This window comes from Populus nigra, chromosome 8, assembly GCF_951802175.1.
Source record: "Populus nigra chromosome 8, ddPopNigr1.1, whole genome shotgun sequence".
Taxonomy (NCBI): Eukaryota; Viridiplantae; Streptophyta; class Magnoliopsida; order Malpighiales; family Salicaceae; genus Populus; species Populus nigra.
In genome coordinates, this window is record NC_084859.1 from 15,443,444 (window position 1) to 15,470,622 (window position 27,179).

General features: G+C 33.4%; 3 protein-coding genes and 1 non-coding gene across 6 annotated transcripts; 1 reads left to right on the forward strand and 3 right to left on the reverse strand.

Annotated features, from left to right (window-relative positions):
- Positions 1–225: 225 nt before the first annotated feature.
- On the reverse strand, positions 226–7,063 carry LOC133700419 (uncharacterized). Its single transcript, XM_062123939.1, has 16 exons — positions 6,849–7,063; positions 5,726–5,847; positions 5,519–5,607; positions 5,376–5,408; positions 5,167–5,260; positions 4,786–4,828; positions 4,573–4,673; positions 4,030–4,094; positions 3,377–3,873; positions 3,211–3,298; positions 2,964–3,107; positions 2,206–2,774; positions 1,797–1,932; positions 1,649–1,717; positions 1,377–1,508; positions 226–949 (listed from the first exon to the last, which is right to left on the reverse strand). Exons 1-16 carry the CDS (start codon positions 7,061–7,063, stop codon positions 836–838), a joined length of 2,511 nt encoding a protein of 836 aa, XP_061979923.1. The 3' UTR covers positions 226–835.
- A 5,436-nt stretch (positions 7,064–12,499) lies between these two features.
- Positions 12,500–12,583, forward strand: TRNAL-CAA (transfer RNA leucine (anticodon CAA)). The gene has a single exon. It is a non-coding gene; the product is annotated as a tRNA-Leu (tRNA).
- Positions 12,584–13,070: 487 nt separating this feature from the next.
- Positions 13,071–16,308, reverse strand: LOC133700630 (uncharacterized). 2 transcript variants are annotated; one of them, XM_062124210.1, is made up of 5 exons: positions 15,973–16,308; positions 15,597–15,749; positions 14,787–14,858; positions 13,647–14,144; positions 13,071–13,448 (listed from the first exon to the last, which is right to left on the reverse strand). In XM_062124210.1, the coding sequence occupies exons 1-5, from the start codon at positions 16,108–16,110 to the stop codon at positions 13,401–13,403; spliced, it is 909 nt and encodes a 302-aa protein (XP_061980194.1). In that variant the 5' UTR covers positions 16,111–16,308; the 3' UTR covers positions 13,071–13,400. The 2 variants fall into 2 exon arrangements, with proteins under 2 accessions (XP_061980194.1, XP_061980193.1); XM_062124209.1 differs by having other exon boundaries at positions 13,071–14,144; positions 15,973–16,307.
- A 5,199-nt stretch (positions 16,309–21,507) lies between these two features.
- LOC133701852 (potassium transporter 3) lies at positions 21,508–27,179 on the reverse strand. 2 transcript variants are annotated; one of them, XM_062125990.1, is made up of 9 exons: positions 26,954–27,179; positions 26,509–26,752; positions 26,167–26,415; positions 26,036–26,086; positions 25,136–25,396; positions 25,010–25,062; positions 24,396–24,510; positions 23,758–24,012; positions 21,508–23,055 (listed from the first exon to the last, which is right to left on the reverse strand). In XM_062125990.1, the coding sequence occupies exons 1-9, from the start codon at positions 26,954–26,956 to the stop codon at positions 21,956–21,958; spliced, it is 2,331 nt and encodes a 776-aa protein (XP_061981974.1). In that variant the 5' UTR covers positions 26,957–27,179; the 3' UTR covers positions 21,508–21,955. The 2 variants fall into 2 exon arrangements, with proteins under 2 accessions (XP_061981974.1, XP_061981975.1); XM_062125991.1 differs by lacking the exon at positions 23,758–24,012.

Here is a 27,179-nt window from a genome sequence, read left to right on the forward strand (position 1 = left end):
TCGTAATAGTAAAATAATATTATTCTACTGCTCGTATCATCATATCTAATTAATATAAGCATGAACTACTTGTTCGTATTTAATAAGATATGATGGATATCATAATTATTAGCTAAGGCCTGGAGTATAAGAGATTTAATATAAAATTACCTTTTAGTTATACACTGAACTTGAAAAGGAGTAGAGTTAAACTCATACTCTAAACCCAAAAAGAAATGGGGAAGGTTTTAGGAAACCATGGCCTTTTTTTGACGGGAATGAAAAAAAGATCAACATACTATAGTAATGAATAGAAAAATATAAAGGAACTAAAGTGAATTCCACATGCCTCTTGGTATATTTGTTATGAACAAAGAAATCTGTACTGGTTTAGACATGGATGACCCCCTGTCTAGGGGCAAGTAGTCAGATACATTTGACATGGGTTGAGGCTGATTATTTTTTTTCCTTTTCTTTTTTTTTTCTAATTTTCGATCAACTTAAAAGCACCCGAGAAATACCATAAGAGGAAAATTCAACCACCATGATTGAAGTTTCATTTTCATCAGGCAGCATGGGCCCAAAACAACCCAGTCGAGTGTCGACTTGCCGCTCTTATTCCTGGGTCTGTCTATCTGAAGCATTATACACGCCAAATACAGCTAATAGAACATTGCAATGACCAGAAAGTGGAAAGAGTTTTTTCCCATCATTTTCCTCTTGAGTAGCTCAAATTTTCTTTGTTCATCTGCTCAATTTAGTCAAAGGCCGAGAAGAGAATCTTGAGGACAGGAGAAAGCTTTGACAATCCTTCAGTTTATGGGCAAAAGCTTCCATGGTTGTGGGTTCTATCATCTCATAAGAAATAGGCCAACTGCTGCTTTTTCCTTGAACCTCCTTCCCCATACAATTCATTCCACTGCTTCAATTCGTTCATTGAAGCTCCTTCTGCTGCAAAGCTAGCGGCAACCTGCATCACCAAGAGGGATCTTTGTGAATGATGCACTTAATACTAGCTATTTTGAACTAAACACGCAATGAGCAATGAAGAGAAACATCGCCAAACTATCCCTGAAGCATCACTCTAAACCAACCTCGATTAACTTCAATTTCTGCATTTGCATTTATTATCCATCTTATCACAACGAAACACTCCAGAGGAAACGAAACTCACGAAGGCGGTTGGAAGTAACAGACAGCTTTTAGCACAAAAAGAGTAGGAAAAAAGAAGAAGAAGCTGCTATGTCTTTTAATTGATCTATAACGCAACCTAGAATCATTTAAGCTGTTGCTACAAGATCATAGCTTCTCTTGTTTCTTCCTCATCTTTCAACCTTGAATCATTCTTGTGCTAGTTCTGTCTGTGTGCTCCATAGACAGAAAGAAAGCAATATTACCTGATTCTTTGCAAGCTCAAAGTCTTCCATAGTTAGTGGTCTGAGGTTAATGACTCTCTCCTCCTTTTCTTCTCCTTTTGTATCAGTAGCTTCCCCTGATTTTTGTGCTGCCTCAGCTCTTTGGTTTTTCACCTGCAAATAAAGAGAGGTGTGGAAAGAAAAGAAATTTGAAGTTAATCTTCAAGCATTCTTGTAAGAGTATGGTGGTGCATAAAATTTTCATTTCTAGATACATTAGAAAAATTGAAGCGATAAAAGAAAAAAACACTTACTAAATCCTTTAATCTTTCTTGCTGTATCAACTCCCTGACAGGCCGATAGGCAGCTGTAGTGCATAAGTTCTGTTTTAAATAGCCATCACACGTCAATAAAGACCTGAATGATGCATCAGATACCAAAAAGACTCTAAGCAATACGCACCTTAAGATCACTTCCTGAATATCCTTCTGTCATAGTAGCAAGCTTCTTGAAATCTATTCCTTCTACGTTTTCTTTTCCCAAGAGAGTTTTCAAAATGCTTTCCCTGTGCTCCGAGGAAGGAAGCCCCACCATAATTCTGCATTTTATGTAGACACAGTCAGCGCAGACAATTATTTAGTTGTGGTATGAGATCTACATCAGATAATCTTAACATTGTATTTAGTGTATTTTATTAATCTCATAATTCAGAATATTATGATACGAGAGCTAGAAAAGGAGCAGTACTCCAAATGCTGCCTCTCCGTCTCCGAGACAAAGCAAGGCAATGTGCAAATACAAAGAAATGAAGAGTGAACAACTAAAGACACAAGGATTGACAGGGCTGTAAGCTATAAATAAGGATAACCACCTCCGCTCAAAACGCCTAATCATTGCTTCATCAAGGTCAAATGGCCGGTTGGTTGCAGCGAGCACAAGTATGCGCTGACCCTGATGTGTCAAAAGTCCATCCCAATGAGTCATGAACTCATTCTTTATCTTCCTCATTGCTTCATGCTCTCCAGCTCTACTTCGCTGCCCGAGCATGCTATCAACCTCATCTACAAATATAATAGTTGGGGAAACCTTTGCTGCCAGTGTGAACAAAGCTCGGACATTCTTCTCATCTTCACCAAACCATTTGGAAGTAATGGTTGACATGGATACATTAATGAAGCTCGCTCCAGCTTCCTTCGCAATAGCTTTGGCAAGCATTGTCTTCCCAGTGCCAGGAGGACCAAACAGCAAAATTCCTCTGCAAGGCTTTAGCAATCCTCCTTTAAAGAGGTCTGGTCTTCGAAGAGGAAGCATCACTAGTTCCTGGAGAGATTCTTTGGTCTCTTCCAAGGCACCAATGTCAGTAAACGTTACATTAATCTCATTTGGTGGTATAACCTCTGGCCTTATGCGTTTTTCAAATTCATTGTCAGGAGGGACTCCCTGAATTCAGATAGATATTTGTACAGTCAGAAAAAAGGAGAACTGCAGATATAAAATGGAGTGGAGAAGGCTGTCCTGAAACCAAGGGATTTTGTACATTATCCAAAATTGTGGAAATCTATATTACTGTGATTACAGATGCACAGACATCAGATAGGTGACATTACTCAGTCACAATTGGAAACATACCCGAGCTTTTGATGCTGATAAGGAATCTTCACCATCTGCCTTGACCCCTGAAGCTTTTTTCTCTACTTCACTTATATTTTCAGCATTTACACCTTCAGCTTTTGTTCCTGGCTTCATAGTAACAGTCTCATTCTTCCCTTTTTCCTATAATTATTCACAATAAGCAAAGCAAACATTGGTGCTCTATTAGTTCTGTTATTTTGTAATCCCTCAAATTCACGTTGAATCAAAGACGAGTGCATAATACCTTCGATGTTTCTGCCTTGGCTTCCAATTTCAATGAATCTTTTCCAGTGGACTTGCTCTCCTGGAATATACTCAATCCATGTGATAAACTGTTTCATAGCTAACATGGTGAGTACCTGAAAATAACACTTCAAATGCATGAACACCAATCTAATGACATAAATTACCTTTTGGATGACACAAAAAGTTTTCCATTCCTGTACTCCGGATACTTGTTGTTCATTAAATGATAAGAGATTGCAGACACCACAATCTCTTCTATGTAGTTACTGAGAGCCATTGTGTCAGCCACACAGACTGAATCCAAATCATCACAATCAAGATCATTGGCTGAAAGTACTTCCATGACGTGATTTCTATTATCGCGAACCTGGATCATCTTCATATCCTCCTCCAGCCGGTTTTTAAAGCTGGAAAGATGGGTTTCATCTTCGGGAGGCTTGATCTCAATGTTGTACGGGAAAAGAGCAGTAAGCCTCTCATCCACCTCTCTGGAGTCATTACTCAGATTCACTACTCGTGAACCAAGGATCAGTACTGATCCAGACAGTTTATCGAACATCTTCTGGAACAAATTGTATATCCTGTTCGATCTGAATGAGATCTTCTCTACATCCCTCAGGTACAGCACAATGGGACTAGTTTTAGACACATAAACCAGAACCTGCATGTGAAACAAAAATCAAATGGATCAAGAAGTTCTACGAGGACTGAGTGGTGACACAAGACAAACTAATCCCCAATATTGGCAACAAATATGCATAAAATGCATAGCAGAACAATGTTGCTGCTAAATATCGATAATCCAAAGTGCCAGTACCTTGTAAAGAGACTGTACAAGAAGCTTCTCGTCAAAAGACCAACTGCTCATATGCCTCGAAGGAGCTTTAAAAAAAGTGTGAAGAATTATAAGCAGCAGAAGAAATTAGATGCAAGTATGCCTAATCCTGCATAAAACGATTTCCATCATGCAGCTCCTGGTAGCGCATCACCTCCACATTCATGGCATGTAAGCGTGTGAAAGAAATGGTAAATTAGCATCTGGTCTCTACTACATTTTATATAATAAATAAATAAAAAATTACAGTCCATTGTTGGATATGCATAAACTGAAAAGTCAAAGTGAACTACATATCGAAACAAAAAGCATCTGTGACACCCATAAACAAACCCTAGTTTTGGTAAAAGCACTGCCCTAAACCTTGCTACTATATTTACACCAAAAAGTTAGTAGATAGCCAGACATAAGAGAAGGGAAACTCTTAAATTACCAAATTTATTGCATATTGCACCCTTTAGAGGTCAATATAATTAATATCAACAAGAAAAAAACGTTGAGAATGTCAAAATCTCAAGAAAATACCTGTATTTGCAGGAGTGCTTTGTGTAATCTCATTGCTTAGATTAGCTGCAGCAGAGGAATTTCTTCTTATCTTGGGAGGATTATGAGAACTGTCTAGCCCCCTGAAGTGATGGAGACAAGGCCACACATAACATAAGGGAAAAATATAAAGCCAATATATAAAAATGGGTCGCACATTCCACGAGATCCATCAAGAAATCTAGCCTACAGTACCTTGACGGAATATCCACACCACTGGATTGCCTACGCAGTGTGCCTACAAGATATCGACTTGGTCAGGGCTTCGGTAGAAGGTGAGAGATATAAACCACATAGAAATTGGGTTAGCCATGACAATACATTCTAACATTGCCTAAAATCATGATACCATGCATGAAGGTGTCTTTAAATTGCTCTTAGCAGACTCCGACATCCTAAAAATAATCAGATGGATTTCACAAAGATATCCTTAAAGAGTTTGATAGACTGAATAAAGGAAGGACCATTCCCCACTTTCACTAACTGTAGTTCATTAATATCAATGACGCCTTCCCTATATGCTACTCCTTAGTCATATTTCATTTACGTGACAACAAAGACATTTTGCAAAAATACCCTTAGGCTCTTCCTTTTGTGGAAGGATTGAAAATGATCCAAAGAAACCAGACAATCGCTCTAGTGTTGTCTCTGAAGTGGATCTTTTGAACAACTGCGATAAAGATCATACATTTAGAGAAAACGAAGTTAAAACGTTCTTCTTGAACAAGGAGAAAAATCCATATGCCATACTAGAGGGTGTTCGGGATAAACTAGGGAAAGCTTACAGATTCTTTGTTTGCACCGTATTTGCTCTGAATCTGCAAGAAACCAAGATTTCGGATATTAGTACACAGAAAGAAAAGGAAAAAAAAAGAAAAAAAAAGAGGAGGACCATCAGACTGTTACGGAAGCAACTGCATGAACTCGCCTTAAGAGAAAAGTCGGTTGCATCTAACAGCAGCAGTTTGGCTTCAAAGAAATGTGCCAAAGCTTTGGCAAGCATTTGCTGGTAAGGTTCTTCAAGAATTAAAACAAGAAGTTGCAATTAAAATTTGTCCCATATGTTAACGCAGGTACATGATTTTATTTTTTTTTCATTATAGACCAAGCAAAATATAAACTCCAGATAACCAACCTGCAGGTCCTGAAAGCAAAATGGTCCGACTTGCTGGTGAAAGGTTCCTTGTATACCTGGAAGCTTCAGCATGCTTCAAGTGGACATAGGCAGCACTTGTTAGTAATACTCGGGTCTGCTCGCTGTCATCATTGCAATCAGGAAAGATGTCAGAGAGCGCAAAATTAGACACCAGGTGGTACTTGAGCAACTGTAAGAGAGTTTCACTTATGAAGAGATTTCTCATTAAGCACAGTTGATAATAAAAATAGGAAAAAATAAATAAAAAGATTTGTCATGTTGTATAATTCCCTATTCGATCTTTGGCCGAGCTTGAGCTCCTGAGAAGGGGCTTATTTCTACATTTAACACCACCAGCTCCAAGACAGGATTAGCAGGGTTATATTTAAAACGAAAGCCCGGTATCATAAGACAATTATAACTAAATTACACTAATCAAATTATTATGTAATTATTTTTTACATTATAGGGACTAAGTGATTATTCTTTCCAAACTACAGGGACCAAGTTATTATGAAATTAAAAAAACAAGTAAAGGAACAGGGAATGGATGAAAATAATAAAATGATAAATGAATTTAAAAATATAAGAACTAAATATATAGTTTCTAAACTACAAGGATTAATTATATGAACGAAGTTAAAATTAATCATAACGGAATATGTTGTTGCACTCTCAATCATTTCACGAGCGCGCACTTTCATTTCACGCGCGCGCACTTGAAACTGTCTAGAATAATATCATTTTTTGACCATTATTAGCTCTCAAATTAACACACACAAAAAGCTCACCATAAATTAATTAATTATATAGACAAAATCAACGACCACAATTTCGTTTTCGAAAAGCAATTTAATCAAATCTTGATGGTTATAATTCAAAAACTTATTGTTCATTAAGTTCATATTCTCCATACCCAAACTAAATAAAATGTTAAAAATACCACAAAGAAATTTACTAAGCAAACTCAATATAACAGTGCCAGAAAAAAAAAAACAAACCTTGATGTAACGAACCAAACAGAACACCAGGCAACAAAAAAAAAATTAAAGGAATACATGAAATTTGAACAGAGGACTGAGAGAGACGGAGAGAGGAGAGACGAGAGAGGGGAGGGACCGACCTGAGGTAGTAAGGGAATTGATCAAAGGTGACACCGCTTTCTCTTCCATCAATAACTTGCTTAAGCAATTCTTGTTCCATCGTCTCCGAATTTATACCTTTGGATGCCGAAGCAGCGTCTCCTCTCCATTTACTCGCTGTTTTTCCTGACGCCAATCCTATTCCAACCCCTACCCCTACACTCAACGCCGATAACACTATATGCTTCTGCTCCATAATTATCATAAAAAGTAGAAAAATAAAAGAAGAGTGATTTTGCAAGTTTCTATTATGAAACGAAGAGGAAGATTTTTTAGAGAAAGTTTAAAAAGAGTAGTGGATAATTTAGAATCACACAGTGAATAAGCGGTAATGGATTTATACGAATGAAGCTCTCTTTTTTTTAATATATATATTTTTAAGACAGAAACCGATTTAAGCGACTCTTATTAACCGCTACTCTGTTTTTCTCCCTCTCTCTCTGTCTCTAAAAATATTTCTGTTTGGTTAGTTTTCTTCACCTAACACTAAGGAACGAAAGCAGCGGATCCTAAGACACGCAAAGTTTGCCTAGAGAAGTTTATGAACGTACAGAAATGGTACAGCGGCGGCTGTGATGGTGAGTGGTTGCGGCGGTGAGAGGGAAGGTGGTTGCAAGGGAGTTCCCGCTTTTTCAGGGGAGAGCCTCGGGGTTTGAGTTTTTTAAGAGGAGAGGATTGGTGAAGGAGTGCTGAGTGTTTATATAAACTTTTTTTTTTGTTTTGAACGCTGACCTTTTTTATTTCGTATTTACATTAGCTTGGGTTTAATATGTTTAGTATGTTATTGGTGTTGGTGTTGATCATGGTATTGGATTTATGCTTAATTTTATAAAATTAAATTTGGTTTTGTTGCTTGCCCAAAATTGAGGAACTAAATTTGACGATGATGCAAGATTGCAGGCTTTTTTTTTTTTTTTTGATTTACGTGGAGTGTCCGGGCCAGCTTGCGCGCACCACGACTATTCCCCACGGCCCACTGAACATCTTGCAAGCCCAGGGGCAGGTTAGGCACCGCGGGGGTGACAGGCGTGCACATAGAGGGTCGAACCCGGGACGGGGGCGGAACAAGTCACACGGTTGACCACAGCAGCTAGGCCCTCAAGTGCGAATGCAGGCTTTTCTTTTTAACATTGGTCGTGAGGTGTTTTTCTTGCAAATTTAGCCTTTTGGATTTTTTTCATTTTTATCTTTTTAATTTGTTCACGATACATTTTTTTTTAAAAAAAAAATAGATAGATTCACTTAAAAAAATAATGAAAAAAATAAAAAGTTATCAATTGTTCACATTTCAACAATTAAAATAAATTAATTTTAATATCAATGAATTTTATTTGACGAGAAGAGCTATGTTTAGGTGTTTTGATCCCTCAAAGAAGATTAATCATTTAGGTGTTTTGGATTATTTTTTTGATTTAGGTATATGTTTTGACGAATTAAATCTTGATTAAGATTGGAAATGGGTTATTAAGGTATGTGGGGTGCTTTTCAAGTGTTTTTAAGTGAAAAATATTTTTTTTTATAAAATTAATCAAAACACGAGTATGTGTAAACAATGCGTTGTTTATCACTATAAGGAATATGTCATTTGCTTTGTTTTTTCTTTTAAAAAAAATAGGATGGACTACTTGTCATCTTGTCTACATTATATACATATAAGAAAACAAAGTGAAGCATGCAAACCTAACTTGCAAGGTCACGCGCTCCTGACTTTTTTTTTTATTAGTCTAGCCACGCTTTCCCACTAAGGCTGGGATGACAAGACTCTTTTTAAACAATTTTTTTTTGTCTTTTATTTTTAAATTTTGATTACGATTAATTATACTAAAATAATTTAAATTATATTTATGGTTTTATTCCATTAAAAATCATTCAATTTTATTTTATTTTCAAATGAGTCTATAGCATTTTATTATAATATTAGCAAATACTTTTTTTATATAGCTCTTTGTAAATTATTTTTATCTTTAAATTTTAGTCAAAATTAATTATGATCAAGTTATTAAAATTATATCAAGATTTTATTTCATCGGATTTCCCCCTTATAATTATCTCCACGTAATTTTTTTGTGAAACATACCTGGTTGCTAGCCTAAATTGTAAGGCTTTTTTAATTTTTGATTAATTTGAAATCTTAATTCAAAGTATAACAATATTTTAGAAGGCTCCTCATAGAATTTCAACTCGATCCAATAGTTACATAAAAAGTTATGTTTGACAATATAAAACTAGTTAGAAAGTGATTTTATATCAAAATCAAAATTTTCTTGTTTAATTCTTTACATAAATCATATCGATTATCCCATAATATTCCCAAGATCATTTTTTTTTTATTTCAAAACATATTTATTTTAAATTTTTTCTGTTCTTCAAAACTAATTACTTGTTTCATTATGAATTTTTTAACTAAAATTTATAATTCTTATTTTAACTTCATCAATATATCATCTCCTTTATATATCATTTTTATTATTATTTTCACCCGCAAATAATAGTACCCTTGAAATCTCATTTTAATTGATATCTGTGACTAGTTGTTTATAAATATGTATTTTTAGAATATATAATTTACATTTGAAGGATACTACTTCAGTACTTCATCAAATGAAAAAAAAAAAAAAAACAATTCACAACCTCAAAATTATAATTACAGATCACTTCGAGAGGACAATATAATTAATGGCCGAGACTCTAAGTTCTTAAACTTTCACTCGTTCACGTCATTTCATGTTCATACGAAATGTCCATCGCTATCCCAAGGTAAGCTCTTCTTTTTCTTGATTAGTTTAAATTTTACCAGATAATTTTAAAAAAGTCAGGTAACTATAACTAAGTTAGAAAAAATCTCAAATTAGGTTCAAAAGATTATATATATATATATATATATATATATATATATATGAATTATTATCCACTTAATTTTATATATTAATTACTTTTTTCTACTTAGTTTTAATTTAAAAATGCACAGGTATCGAAGCATCAATTTTGTTATATTGATCATTAACTTGTGATCTTTATCATCCTTCTCCCCTGTTAAAATCAATTAATTTTAGAACTTGTAAAATTAATTGAGGTATACGTAAGCAAGCTCGAATATTCACATTAATAAAATAAAAAATAAAAAATAAACAAGCTCCTCTATTTATTCTCTCTTCTACTACCATGGAGTTCAAGTCTCAAGTTGTAGACAAAAAGATTAACAATTTATTCTCTCTTCTACTACCATGGAGTTCAAGTCTCAAGTTGTAGACAAAAAGGTCATTGTTAATGTATTTCTTTCCATCCTCTAATGTCAATTATTTTTACATACAAGCATTGCAAAGTCTATACAATTCTCTTTTTTTACCTTTAATTTTTTTAAATCTATGCTTAGTTGGTTTAATTTCAAATATAATCTGATCAGTTCTTAAGTTGTCAATCCTATTTTTAATATTGTTTATTTTGTTAAAAAAAAAGAAGTTTTATCTTTGGAAACAACACAATGTGTCCAATAGAATATGCTATTTATTTTTTAAAAAATTAAGGCTTTGCTACTTCTAACATAAGAGAAGCAAACAACTACATTATGAATGCGAATGTGTTTTAATGTATTATGTTTTTTTAACTGAGAAACAAAAAAATATTATTTATACTTTATAAAATAAATTAAAGAATATATAATTAATAAAAAAAATTGTTGATATTAATTTAATACTAAAACGAGAAGTTAATCTTCAAAATAAAAACAAATAATAGATGCACATACAAACGTTCTACACTAGTTTTTTTTTATATATATATATATATATATATATATATATATATTTTTCATTTATTTTATCTTAAAAGCTAATTGGCATTGCTAATACTGAAGGATTTTCATCTCAATAAATAGTTATAGAAATACAACTAATTTATATAAATTACAAGAGAAAAAATTAAAAGCAAATTAAACTAATCTCTTTGAAGCATTATAAAATAAAATAAAAAATGCTAAAAGATCAATCACTATAGTTAAAACAAGACAATTTTTTTTTAAAGAAGAAGAAAAAGAAAGAGAGAACGAGCATTAATTAATATTTAAATAAAAAAAATAAAAAACCAAAAAAAAGATTAGACACTAATAGATTATACAAGCTAAGCCCGTGAATCTAATATCTAATAAAAAAGCTTAAGTGTGCCTGGGGTTAGAAGCCTGGGCCCACATTAGCATTTTTTTATAAATATTTTTTTAAAAGTGATGACGGGTTGTTCGCTCTAGGTTTTTTTTATATATATAACCACATGAGTTATCCCTTTGTGGATAATTTTCTAGTTACCTATGGTGAGTGGAATATTAGGATACAAGTTCTTGGATTTTAAAAACTTAATTTTTAATTTATTTTCATATAAAAACATCTAAAAAACAATATAAAAGTCTTCATAAATAGATTTTAACCTCAAAACACCCTAAAATTTAAATGAATAAAAAAACTAAGCGAGCCTTGAGTTACTTTTTTAAACATGTATATAAGGGGAAAAACACATCTATTAAACTTATCTTAAGAAGACAAACTCATTAACACAAATATCGGTTTTTGTAGTGCTTGGAATATGGTTATCTGATCACTTTCTCTCTTCTCAAATTTTTTAGATAACTTTTTCTTTCATCTCTCAAGAATTGAAAAATAAAAAAAGTGAATTTATTTACTAAAACATGAATCTCTAAAACAATAGGGATTGTAAAATAAAAAAGTTGAAACTTTAGGGAAAGAATTGAAGCTTTTCGCCTAAAAATCTAAACGAGGGTGTTTTTTTATTCTTTATCATATATGATTCTTATTCTTTTAATTTCTATATTCACATCTATTAAATTTTGATTTTACAAAATTAAAACCGAAATTTATCTCCGAATATCTGTAAAAACTCAACACATAGGGTATAATGCAAATTGAAAGGAATAAAAACAAAAGAAACCATTATATGGTAAATCCGAAGGATGAATTAGCTAAAATTAAAAGTTTAATGATCAAAATACAAAAAAAAAATTGTTTATATGAACATTTAAATCCACAATGGAATGTTTGACACCAAAATAAAACACTCATTTGTTTCGGTTATTTCTCATATAATCAGTGAACCTCTCTCTTTTTTTTCATAATAAGATCATGATTGATATAAAATAAGGGCTCGTGTCATGGACGCTAGCTTGCAATTGGTTTTTTAAGAAAAAAACCATATATTAAATTGTATTTTATAGTGTGAACACTGTATGATTTTTTTATAATTTATTTGTTTTTATATTTTAAAAGTGTTTTTTTTAAAAAAATTATTTTTTATTTTTAGATTGTTTTAATATACTGATATCAAAAATAAATTTTAAAAAATAAAAAAATTATTTTAATATATTTTTAAATAAAAAAATATTTTAAAAATAATAGTTGCCGAAATATCATTCAAGCTTTTAAATTTAAATTCATATTTCATCCAAATTTGAATGGTGATTTTGGTATAATAAGCTAAGATGTGACAAGATCGACGTTCAGTTTGGTTAACTATTTTCGAATAAATTCAAATGTAGTATCTTTGACATCTGAATCATGGGGGCGAATTTAAGCTTAAACAGAATTTATAATTCTAAATCATTAGTAAATAAGCAATGTAAGCATCGAAAGTCAGGATGGCCGAGTGGTCTAAGGCGCCAGACTCAAGTTCTGGTCCTCGTGAGAGGGCGTGGGTTCAAATCCCACTTCTGACATTTTATTATTATTTAGAAATAGAGAATTCTGATTCTTTGTTGTTTTTATTTTTTTGTTTCCTGCTTCAAATGCAGACACTTCTTTGTTATGTTCCCTAATTTGAATTGCCCGTTTCTTTAATGTAAAGCTCTACTTTTACTGTTTTCACTAAACCCCTTTGTTTATTTCCATTTTTAAAATCTATTTCTAGGCTTCTCCATATCCAGCACCAAACCCTGGGAGGCAGGCTGGTGACCGGTCAGACAGCATCCACAAGGGCTGGTTTCCGGTGGCACGCACTGTAACATCTTGTTGAGAAGTGGTATCCAATCCTATGAGGTGGACAGTTTGGGTCTTTTAATCGCTATTCTTTTGTCCAAAGATATCCATCCTCAAATAATATTTTAAAAATCTTGCTAGTTCACAAAACCCATTTCAAATTCATTTCCTTCCTTGGCTTTACTGTCCACCGTGTCAAAGAGGAACAGGAAATTAAGAAGACCAACAAAACAAAACAAGAGAGGATCTCGTTTAGTGAGAGAGTAGTTTGCAACGTTAACCAGAAAGATATTGCAGGGAACAAAAGGATTATCCTTTTTCCCTTACTGTTCCTGGTATAATTACAGGCCTGCCTGACTGAAGATGTAATGGACTAATTCTACAAACAGACACATGATAGATGGAAGCCATGAATCTCTGTCAATTAATACTACTTGCATTATGTTGGTGTGGGCCTATATAGAAGAAGACATTGGTTGATCAACATTGCCAAAAGCATCAGTCTTCTCACGAACCCTATCCTCAATTTCCCTTGGGGGAGCATATGGCTCCACAACGTCAGCCCGCATCTATATTCCATTGGGAAGTGACCAACCGATAAATGATCTACATGTGAGGTACAAACCTAAGGAGCTATTTCATTAAATCTAAGAATACAAAGCCATTCCAGAGGCTATGAAGAAGCATACATGGCAATAAATTTCGTGACCGTGCAAATATAACGCCCATAACCACCCCAAGAAAAATAAGTGGTAGCATTCTCTGTACATTAAAATGCACTAGTGCAAAGGCAACCGAACTCACCAATATTGCACACCAGACTGGCATGTACCGAGTCAAGGATGGGAGGAGGAAACCCCGGAAGACTATCTCCTCCCACACAGGAGCACACACTGAAACCACTATTGCATACAGTACCATTGCCACGGGATCCCGTGCTGCAATTGACTGCTCAACACTTGAGAGAGTGACCGGTGTAGAAGGCAGAATAGGCAATAGGCTAAGATTGAACTGTGACAGCCGGTTAACTAGTGGAAACATGAGGCAGCCAAGAGCAACGTCAAACAGCCAGTTCCCTTTCAGTCTGAACCTAAACCAATCAGATGAAAGGGGATGAAATCGAGACAGGCAACAATGAAGGATTGCAATTCCAGCAAGGCCTTCAGTCACATCAGTCACAAGGCTGAACAAAGCTTGACCTCTAAATGTTAGGGATTCCTTGTTGAAACCTGCAATGTGTGCCGCAAAAGGAATCACCCAGGACCCTATGAACCAGAATGAGACAACCCAGAGAAGCATCACCTGCATCACCAAATATTTTGCTCAGTTACTGTCCTCGCTTTCAATCTTTAATTAGTAACTATGATTTAAATTCAGTGAATATATATTCGAAACACAGGGTCCAGCTTTTAGTTCTCACTAAAGAAAATTCAAATAATTCTACTTCAATTATTTTATTCTCCACCACATCCTATAAGTTTTAGTTTCAACTTGCAAAGAAGCTTTGCATGGTAGAAGACCATTTCATCACATATTGGCATTGCTGGATAGCATTATGTATTGTTTTGTTCATTCATTTCCGTTCCTAGGAGTCATAATCTAAATAAGAATTTAGCTATTTGTTCCACAATGTGAGATCAAAACAACAATTGCCACAACAACAAAAGAAGATATTCTAGAGAACAATGTTCAGAAAGCAGGCAATGCATAAAAGCTCAACTGTTGCACCTGCTGATACAAATCGAAGAGAAATCCGTGACAATGCCAGTAAAAGCCATAGAGGCAAAAACTTCTACTGTCATAAATTTATAATTCTTGTGTACCTCGTTTTCATTTTCTTAAAACTCATAGTTCTGTGTTATTTATTTGATTGCCACAAAAGCTTATTATTCAGTTTCTATTTCCCTTTGCTCCATCATAGAGTAATTAAGTGGAGAAGGTAACCTGAACTATGGTCTCTGCTGTCCATGGTACAGTCCACGAGCTCCCAAATGCACTCAACACTACATTAGCAGCCTGAAAAATTAACAAACTAAATAATGAGATGTACAAATAGTTTTGCTGGAAGCATGTATATTTATCAAGATAGCCAAAATTATATCCCTATCAAGAGCAGTATTTACATTGTTTCAATTTTCAGAAATAAGACAAACTCAGCACCCCATTTCATTATTCTGAAAGTGGAAGCTTTTCTTTCTTTATTCCTCCCTTTTCCATCAATTTTGCAGAAAAAAGATTGCAGTCTTTGGTATTAATAGGATTAATTTCAAAATGCACTCTTTGATCAAATACCAATCCCATCCTGGTGAACCAGCAATAATAACGGTCAAATCTATACTATTGATTTATGAGATGAGGTCGTTATGCAAGTCCTGGTTATCAAAATGAAGAATCTCTCCACAAATCAATTAACTCACAGACTCATCAACTGCAAAGGTATTTACTTGCCTAAGTGGGAACATAGTAGGATCTTCAGCTACCTTAAAACATGTTAAATACTATAAGATCTGAGTGGAAATCTACTACGTCTTCAAATAAATAGCAGGAAAGCCATGCATTACATAAGTCCACAACTAAAATTCACCCAGGGCACGACCATAAACTAATACAATCTTGATTTTTCCCCACTTCTCAAATCCACTTCTCTAAATTCAGTTCATTCATATAAGAACATAAATAAGATTGGAATGGCATCTATCACAGCAATTAAAATTACCATAAAATCAATCAATAAATAAAAAACAAAATATGTACCTCTCGAAGACTCGATATCCAATCTCTTTTAACATTCGTAGAATTATCCAACTCAGGCTTCACCAATTCCTCAGGTACGTAACGTTCGACACTATCAGACCCGGGATTTACCTGAGAAATTTCCTCATTTCTAAAACATGAAACTCTCCATTTCTGCATCATAAACCACAAAACGAAAACAATAAACTAATCACTGCTCCATTGATGCATAGCAATTTGGATCAAATAACGGTCTTTTATTACCTCATTTTTAAGTGCCTTCAGCTCCTAAATCAATAAAATTCCAATTTTCAAGTCCCTTTGCATTTCAAGACCTAACTACTAATCCAAAACCAAACAGCTATTTATTAAATTAGAGAAAAAAAATTTAACTTACATGCTTTGGTAGCTTTGAATTGGACTCAAAGATCCGATTATTCCTTGCTGCAAAAAGAGAAGAATTTCGAGGTCGATTAAAAACCCTTCGTTTGGGTATTGAAGGGGTAAGAATGGGCTGTTGAGATAAGCTCAACATCGGGACTGAATAAAAACCCTAGTTATTTACATGTGGATTTTTATTGATTATTGATTTGAATCCAAATACACAGTTCTCGGGAAATTGGAAAATAGAAACCCTAACTCAAGGGTTATTTTTTCTTTTTCTTTTTCCTTTTTTAAAGGGAACAGAGTGTTTTTGGCAGTTGAGAAGAGGCAGTCTGTAATTATGGATGGGGGTTTTAAAATGTAATTGTGAAATAATTTTCTGGACAGCGGGGTCTTCGGTAACGGCGGCTGGGTGCAACGATTATTTTTTTATTTTAAAAATATTTTAAAAAATAATTAATTTTATTTATTTATTTTAAAATAATATATTTTTTGTGTTTACTGATTTTTTTACATGTTGATAATAAAAATAAATTTTAAAAAATAAAAAAAATATTATTTTAATATATTTTTAAGCAAAAATCATTAACAATCATTACCATAAATAATGGACGGGTTCTAAATTTAGAAGATTTTGGTATTTTTATTCTATGAAAACTAATTTGGTGAATAAACTTATATTTAATTAATATTAACAAACTAGATGTGTTTTTATAGTAGTAATAACTAGATTTGTGGACCGTGCTTCGCACAAAAAAAATCAATCTAAAACAAGAAAGACAAGGAAAAAAAACTATGAGACACAAGCTATTGGTTTAATTGGTAATTTAAATAATATAATTTAAAAAATATAATAAAAATAAATAAACAGATAACAAATGACAATGATAAAAATCGATCTAAATCAACTCGAATTATAAAACAACTCAATAATAATGAGTGAAATTTAAAAAAAACAACAAAAAAAATCATAGTTAAACTAGGTTAACTTTCAAATCTCGCAATCTTAGATATAAAATTGAGACAATTTATAGAAAGAGACACAAGAAAAAAAAAGTTTTGAGATCAATTTCTAATAAATCAAATGAGAACATGATAACTCAACAAAAAAAATAAAAAAAAAATATGAAACTCAATCTCTGCCAAATAAAATGTTGGCGGACAAAAAATACAAAAAAAGTATAATTGTTTTTGAAGAAAATCGATCCGAGCTCACCTAGGTCAAGATGAAAAATTATGACCTAATCGTGATACCAGGATGACCATGTATAAAAGCAAATTGAATAATAGTATGAAGCTTAGTTATCGAACGATAATATTTAAGGATAAAAATAAAAAAATAAATTTAATTTTTAAAAAAGCAATGGAAAACAATATGGGGCAACCCGAATTACCCGTAAACCTCATAACCGTGGAAATCGTGAAATCCTTGAACTGGGTTCGATCAAGAAGTTTAATTCCCAATCAATTTATTTTTGAATGATGAAATCATTAAAAAAATATTAATTTAGAAAACATAAAAAATAACTATAAAAATAATAGGGATCAAATTTGATAGAAAAAAACCAGTGAAAGAAGAAATTGTAAAACAAAATGATTGGGATAACCCAATAAAAAGGAAATTAAAAAAAGAGTGTGAAAAACAATTTTTAATAAATTAAATATTAAATGATGAAATTAAAATGATTAAAAAATCAACATATTTTAACCTTTTAAAGTAGAGGTGATCATTTTCGGTTCGGTTCGGTTTTTATAAAAAAAATAACCAAATCAATTTTTTTTTAAAAAAAAGTTGAAACCAGGTCAAACCGACCGGTTTCGGTTCGGTTTGGTTTTTTTAGTTTTTTGCTTATAAAACTGAAATCAAACTGAACCGGCCAGTTTTTTCAAAATTTTAATTGGTTTTTTTTCAGTTCAGTTTTTTCGGTTTTTTTTCCAGCTTTCTTAGTTTAATCGGTTTTTTGATTTTTTTACTCACCCTTATTTTAAACTGATAACTCTGATCATAAACTTGAGATTAACCATATAGCAATGGAAAACAAATCTTAATTAACTCGGGTTAACTCGTAAACTCTATGATCATGGGCGCATGACTGCTATAATTCAATAAAAAGTAAATGGAAAAAAGGTGGGAATATCAATTTCAAATAAATTGAATATTAAAAGATGAAAAAATAAATCAATTGAAAAGGACCAAAAAAACAAAAGTCAATTGATATTAACCTTTGAAACTGGTGACTCTAGTCATGAATTTAAGACAAATCTCGTAGAAGGGAAACCATAAAAAATGATAAAGCAAACATCTAGAAAAAAATTCAAAAATAAAGAACATAAGCCTTTTAAAAAGGGAAAAAACAAGCAAATCAAGACAAACATTCTAAACCCAGTCTATTATCTAAAACTCACAACTCGTTAAATTCTTGAACTAAATTCAATCAAAAAGCTTAATTTCCAACCAATTTAATTTTGAATGATGGAATTGTGAAAAAAACATCAATTTTAAAAACTTGTCAAAGAAAAGAAGATAGCAATAAAAATAATGAGGATTAAATTTGAAAAACAAATCCATGGAGGATGAGATTGTAAAAAAAAAAAAAAACAAGCTAAAAAATGATCCCAAACAAAATGAATAGAAATCCAAAGAACAAGAACCAAATTTGAAAGATAAAAAAAATAAAAGAGGGTTGAAATTAGAAAACAATTGTAATTTTATATCTTATTAAAAATAAAAAATAGTAATCTAAAGAATGGAGACTAAATCCGAAAAATTAAAAAAATTAAAGGGGATAAAATTGAAAAAAATTATAATTTCATGACTTATTCAAATAAAAAAATAGTAATAAAAAAGATAGGGATCAAATATGAAAGGGAAATAAATTGCAAGGGTTGGTCTGAATTCTTGAGGGGGTTGACATATAATTCAAGGCGAGAGAAAAAAAAGAGAAAAAAAGAAACGACTATTGGCGCCAAACCCAACACGTTGCCCCATTACGTCAGAGGTTCCAAGACCTTTCAAACACCACCTTAGAAGACAATGTTTGATGGCTAAACGGCATTGCACACGTCGCCTAAACAACACGAGGGTTATCCACATATTGGGATATGGTACACAAAGTCAATAACTTTTTTAACTGTATTTAATCAATATAATTTATAATAATGCATCTGAGTACCCTTAAAACTTACAATAGAGCCAATGTAAATTGAAAAAGAAAAAAAGCTCTTGAGTGAGAGTTATATTGATTTTGTCTTTAAAAGCATAAAAGTAATTATACTATTCTAAAAAGAATTGAAAAGACAAAATTGTCCATGGATAGCAGGCATTATATTATTGTATTCTAGAGTTAAATAAGTAATTTTACTGTTATAAAAATATAAAATTACTAATCTAACCTTATATAATTTATAAAGGAAAATTGTATTATAATGAAAATATCACTTTGGCCCCATGCCAAGCTAAATGTTTTTTTGGTTGAAGGGTAATTTTATAATTATAACATTACAATAAATAGTGTCATGAGTTTTAATGCATAGTAACTTTTGAGGAGAATCAGTTTTGTTTTAATGTCCACGTTAAACTATTCACCCCACTATTCATACCTATTTTAAGTACTTAAAGTTTTCATTATTTTCACTTTGCTTATTAGACTTTATTATTTCTATATGTTTTTTTTTTGCAGTAACATTCATCCCCTTACATTAAATTATTCACCTCACCATTCATGTCCGTCCTTTTAGATCCTTGAAGTTTTTCACTGCTCTCATTTTGGTCTTTAAACTTTTTTTCTTTTTATTTCAGTCCTTCCAATTTATATTGTCATGATTTTTTGTATTGGATTTTGTTTTGTATTGCATGCTCTCTCATACGTGAAGCTTCAAAGATTATTCCTACATTACATTAAAGATTCACATTACCATATACAATTATGAGGCTAAGTTAAAAAACAATTAAAAGAATAAGGTTCGGTATTGACAAAAAAAAACCATATTTTTCATTTTTATTGTTCAAATAGCATAGAATTCTACACTTTGATCCTTTTAGTTTTTTATATTTATATTTCAACCATAAAACTTTATTTGTTTTGCATTTAAATTAAGGAAAGAGAGAGAAATTCATTGGAAAAGGGGAGAGAGAGCAAGCTCTTGACTAACCGAATTCTAACCACTTAGACTCTGATTTTAAACCACTTATACTCTGACTTTAATCTTTATAGATTCTTTTTTAAAATATAAATCCAATGAAGGTGGTTTTTACTTTTAATGATGTCAGCAAAAGCATATTAAGGTTTGAAATATTTGTTCGATTTGTTTTGATTTTGCATTTTTATACGTATTAAATCAGTCTCTGTTGTTGAAAGTGAGTGAGGTTTTAAAAGTCCACAAGATGTGTTCATATTTTTAGGTGAAAAAAATATTGAAATTATAGTAAATCAAGAACTTAATTTTTTGATCATCTTTAATAATAATAAAAAAAACTATTATAGTTGGCAACGTCCATTACCTTTCAAAAAAAATAAAAAATTAAGCATGGGCTTGTTTCTCTATGCCCTTCTTTTTTATATACATCTTTAAAATTCTATTTTTGATAAATAATTTCAACAAGCAGTGATGAGCATCGAGGTGATAAGTTTCCAAGGTGCATATCATGGGTGTTATTTGCAGGGAAGGCGATTTCCTTCATGAATTTTTGCAAACATTTGACAATCATCAGTCCAAATAAATAAAATAAGAACTAACTTGATTTCCAGACCAGCGGAGCGGCACAATGATCAGTCTTTACCATGCGTTTTGGAGACCCAACTAACTTCTCAATTGCCTCCATCGATGATCCAGTTGCCACTTGTTCATTTTTGCAAGAGTAGAAATACACTTCACAGGCAGTGACGTCAAAAAATCATCACAGCCCATTTAACAAAATGAAACGCAGGAAAAAATTACTAAATCTGATATAATAACCAAGCTTGGTTGAAACACTTCACAGAACTAAGATCCAACTAAGCAGTGGTATCTTTGCCAAGCCTGGTTGCCATGATAAAGAGAGATGGCAGCTGGGTTTTGATCAAAGATGAATGAGAATGGCAATAGAGTTATTTTTACTGGCGGTGGAGGTGACGAAGCTCAGTAAACTAGATTGATATTTTCATTAAGATTTAAACCTTGTTTTGATCCGCTATGTAAAATGCAATTTTTAAAATTTCAAGGGAAAGTATAATCATGTAAAAATCTAGAAAGGCAAAATTTAATTTTTTTTATATTTTAAAAATATTTATGATAAAAAAACACCACCATTCCCCGCATTTCGCATTTAAAGAAGATATTTACGCCTTTCAAAATCCAATTATTTCTACCCACAGTGTAGCAAAAGGAAATCATAACGGCACGAGTAGAAAGAGGAGGCTTTTGAAACATTGACATGCATTGCCTCCCTTGTCGTAATTTAAAACATCTAAAACGTTCTCCGTGTGCTTGGTAATGTGCAACGTAAGCCTTGTCACTGTTAAACTCCGAAAATGAGATCCTTGCTAGTGGAGATGACAGATCCTTGTACTTTTGGCTATAAACATTCTCAACTCCTGCAATTATTTCTTCAAACAGATACGTTGCAGCCTACAGAGGTCACTGAGACACAAGCAAAAATAATTCATGTAGTTGCATAAAGAAATGCGTTCGTGGAGAAAAACAAGAGAACCATGACGTGACAAAAAAAATCTGGCTTCAGAACCGGAAGCTTGTCTAAAATCCCACTTGAATAATGAACTGGACAAGCATGACAAATCCCATTAGAATAATCAACTCGATGACTTGCTGCTCGAATGCAACCGTGTTCTTCTCTGAAGCAGGTGCAAAAGGTCCCATTCCAGGAATGCTTACATGTCACCAACTAAAGCCAATCTGGAATCACTGAAATAAAGTGATTGCCAACGGCCCTCTAAGCAATTCATAGCAAATTTCACCACAAAATGCATCCGAGGGAGATACTTCCACAGAAGGTTGCCTTACAGATAGTAGTTCATACCCACTTCAATCAAAGATATATGAGGAATATTCAAACCAACACTAGGGGACCGACAGTTTTTGCGTAAAAAAGAGAGAAAGACATTGATCAGAAGCCTCTTCCAGAATGTTGCATTCCATTTCGCCTTAATATGAGAGTGACCTATTACATATGCTACCCCAGCATCTTTCGCTTCCAAGAGCTCTAAGATTTCTTCCTTGACACGGGAATCCTTGTATGTTGTATCCAATAACTTTAACTGGATCCGACGCCTATTGCAGAACTCTGGTGACTCCAACTCATACATGGACTTCAATTTCTGCAATGCAGCTGACCTGGAGCTACTTCCAGATGCTGGGTAGCTCCAACTGCTGCTCTCCTTATTGCCATCAGATTCTGACATCATGAATCTTTTTCCAAAATTTTCAGATGACCTCACAACTGCCAACCGACCATCCACAGAACCATCAAGAGTTCCACCACCCTCTGCTTCCAATTGGATGAACTCTGCTACACTCATCACAATAGCATTTTCAAAATCATAGTCATCGTTTTCATGGACATCTTTGTATCCATATCGAACAATGCAGCGGTACATCTTGTAAGGTTTGGGGCCAATCCGGCCAATAAGATACCGTTCTTTCTGGGAAACATAAGGAATGGGAACAGTCTTAACACAGATAAATACAACCACTTGGTAAAATGTAGGCAAGTCAGTTATGAACTGGGAAAACATGGCTGGGACTCCACTTGCTAACTCAGTGTAGACAAGACCAATCCCAGGAATCCTTACAATCCCGAGATCAGAACCTAAAGTGAGGATCCATTTCATGGAAGCTTTGTTATGCAGATCATATAGATACTTCTTCCTGCTACCATAATGCCACACATACATGACAGACATAAAGACTGCAGAGAGCACAAGAGGAACCCATCCACCTTTGGGAATTCTCATGCATGAAGATGAGACGAAAATTATCTCTATTATTCCGAAGAATGAGAAGTACAAAAGAGCAACCACGAGGTTCTTATGCCATACGAAGTCAATGATCATTGATGTCAAACATGTAGTCACAAATATCCCAGTTATGCATGCAATCCCTGAAAATGAGATTGCAGTATTAGCTTTTCTAAAGTTAGTAGCAACATCAGCTTTAAACAAATGAAATACTATTTATGTTGTTTAACCAATGAATCACATAAAACTTGTATCTGAATTCCTCATAAATATCTATTCAAAAAGATCAAGTTGATGAGTATTTGCAAGGTGAGAACAGCTTTCCTATCTTAATGAAAATTGTAAATTGCAATCATAAACTATATCTATTTGAAATTCAGGTAGTGTTTGACATGACTTCTATTGACTGATTTAAGTTGCTTTTTTTAACTTTGACTCATGGAAAATCGATAAACATGTTCGTTTAGAAATTATTTCTGACTTAAATCAAAAGGTTTCCTTTAGAAAAGGAAAAATAAAAATTTTACGCTTCTACTAATCAATTTTGCTAAAAATTCATTGAATCAAAGCAGTATGACAAGAAAGTATGTTGAGAATATTTTCATTACATTCTTACCAAAAATATTATGACTCAGTCAGAAACATGTTATTAAAAATAACTTGTGATTCAAAGTCAAAAGTAACTTTTCATAAGTCAAACCAAATGCACTCTAATTACCACATATATAGATGAATTTAATATTATAATCATATGAAACTAAGCATATCCACAGAATGAAAGACGAAGTTTTGATGTTTTCAAAATTGAATATGAAATATTTATTGAGAAAAAAAAAGAGACTGACCATAAGCATTTCCTAAATGAATGGTGTCTTGAGAACCAACTGTAACTGCTAGACAGAGAATCATAAGTGCCCAATTTATCTCAGGGACGTATGTCTGGCGATGTACCCATTTTGATTTGTGTACAATCTTGATGCGAGGGAAACATCCTAATGCGTGGCATTGTTTGGCAATTGAAAATGTGGCAGAGACTACAGCTTGACTGGCAACAATCGCAGCCAAAGTTGCCATCACCGTGACAGGCCAGAACAACGAGTCTAAACCATTTGTAAAAGCATTTCCATAAACAGATAGCCAACTAGAATAACAATATAATAATGAAAAAGATAATAGTAATTATCCTGATTCCTGACTATTAAATCTCTGAAGGGAATAAATCTCAAAATGACTCTGGAAATAGTTCTTGCTCATCAATAACAGCAGTGAGAAACTGTAAATATGTAAATGAAAATTCTAGTAGCTCATAGCACAAGTGCTGAAAAAGATCTAAAACTTATCTTTCTGAGAACAACATGTTAGCCATCTGAAATCTCTTTTATTTCGTTTAAGATTATCAAGCACTGAGAAAGCCTCATGCATGTGTATAAAAACGGTGAAACAGGAGGGACTTGGAACATGTTCAAAACAAAGATCAGCTTACCAGGAATGGAAGAATGGAAGCTCGTGGATACAGAAGAAAAGTTTTGTGAAAGAAATGCAGCCTGCCCCATGTATTGAAGCACCAAACATGGGTACACAACAAATGAAAATGCAACCTGCACATAGCAACCAGTTCAAATAGTTTTAGCTGTTGCAATTTAGTGCCTATAAGAGAATAAAGATATTGCGGTAAGAACAAGATGCAATGCAGATATTAAGCATAATCTGCTATCCTAATAGCAATAAATTATTTCCCTTGTAGATCCAATAAATATCAGATTTTGGCAAATTGACTAAGCTGCAGATTTTTTACATAAGTTTTTAAAAGGCAGTGGTTGTCTGAACAACAGGAGCATAAATTCTGTGAAAAAAAATCGAGAAGACCTTTCCAAGTGAACAGATGACAAGCAGGGATATCTTGATCTACAAATATCTTAGAGGACAGTATCACAGATTATCATCAATATACTGGTAATGCTACCACTAATGTGTTGCACCAAAAAGCTTTTCTCTAACCCATTGCCAAAGAGCTCAAAAAGTTCTATCCATGGATAATATCACCCACAGAATAAGTGCATGCTCCAAATCCATAGGAGAATCATTGGTTGCACATACCCTTATTGATGAAGCTGTGAAATGGCCAAGCCCTGCAAATATAACTTCAGTTCCTGCAGTTAAGTGAAAAGCATACATGAGACAATGACAAAGCTTAATGAACTAAACTAAATTCAAATGTCATACCAGTAATACATAAAAGTATTCCGCCAAGAGAAATCCAACCATCCTTTCCTGTTTCCCCAAAGAACTTGTAGATATAATATGGAGAAAGAGCCTGGTATACTCTTGGATTCCATTTAATGATATTGTAGATACCAACAAAGGCAATGGACAGTAACCATAGAATCACTATGGGAGCAAATATGAAGGCCACCCTATGCATGCCATAGTGTTGCAATACAAAAAGGCCGATCAATAAAAACAAGGCAATGATGACCAACATACCTGTGTGTACATAAAAGTGTTAGTAACTTGAATGGTGAATGCGCCATGGAGGTCAAAGAATGTTGTATAATAGAAGAAATTCTGGCTAACCACACTCCCAATTATTCTTTCCTCAACTATTTCAGCTAAAAGGATCCAGTGGAGACAGTTAAATTGGATACTACTTATGCCTTCTTTTCTTTATCATTAAGGAATAGCAATACAACTGAACTTAGACAAATGGTTCTCTGTTCAATAAAGACAAATGGACCAGATAAATGGAGCTAAAAACTACAGAACTACATTTTGAATCTTGAGTCTATTTTAGGGGGGGCATCCAAGGTAAGCAGGCCATTCATCATTTTAACCCGCATCATATTTCACACCTAATGATCATGAAAATGGTTAATCAGTCATGAAATCAGAGGATCTCATCAACCAAGATGCTATCTTTCACTAAGCTAAGCTATATCATGCATCTGAAAAAGAGCATATGAAAGTGGCTTTGTTTGAAGGTTTCAGTTCTTACAAGGTTCACTTTGAGGTCTCACCAGACACTTAATCCTTGACCTGATGAGAATTAACCCTCAAATGTCATGACAACTGAAAATTAACAGAAAAAAGCTTATTTGTTTCCTTTATTCAGATAGTTAAACTCACCATGATGCAAATTCTTGGCTCGAACCTGCAGCCCTTCAACGGATGAAAGAACTGCAGAAGACCAAATATTCATCAGCACAATAGTGCATAAAAACTACATAAAAATGTGTGACAATCATTCATCAACTCACTGGAAATTGCAGGCGTGAAGATGGCGATGGTAATAAACACGGCAGCACCAAACAAAACTAAAACAAGCAGAGCTGTTTTCATTTTCTTATGTCCCTCAACAAACTTCTTGAACCGAGATGAAACCACATTCCTATTTGAATAACCCACACTATGATATGTAGAAATCTCCTCGTCCGCCGCTTGTTGATTAGGAAGTAAACAAAACTTTGCGTGCCTACAAATAACCGAGTACAACGCAAAAACCCCTCCTGCCAATACAACCCAACATGATCACCAAATATCCAATTAAGCAAACAGAACGAAACGAAAACCACATCAACAAACTTGCATTTAACACTCACCTTCGCCATTATCATTTGCACACAACATGAATCCAACATACTTGAACAAGGAAAAAAGCGTAAGAGTCCAAAAAACCAATGAAAAGGCTCCAAAAACGGTGTCTTCATTCTGATAATGACGTAATCTCCCGGAAAATGTACATTTATAAACATATAAAGGTGGAATGCTTAAGTCACTAAACACCATCCCAAAACTCTGATATGCTAATAGTAAAACATGTTTTCGCTGATTCTTACACTCCGCCTGCTCGAAACAGAAATCAAAACGACACAATTCAATAAAATTAACATAAGCCTAACTGAATCAACTCAAGCAAGAGCAACGATCAAGACATCTTCTTTAATTGCCAATGATTGAAATTGAAGACAGATCAAACAAATGTAATTAATTACAGAAAAGCTTGATTTGTTAGGATTTCATGAAAAGAGAGTGATTAATGCGTACCATGATTTATTGGAGAGGAGAGGAGAAGCTGGTTCTGCGGCTGCACCGGCTCGTCGTTTTTAGAGTGTTTTGCGGTCGTTTAATAGAGGAAAGGAAAGAAATGAGGAGTGTTTGGTTGGGATTTAAGTTTGTTTGTAACTGTAAATTGACTCTGTTGATCTAACAAACTGATCCATATCTCTCGCGGGTTTCCTTTTCTTCTTTTTTCCCGACCATACTTGTGTTT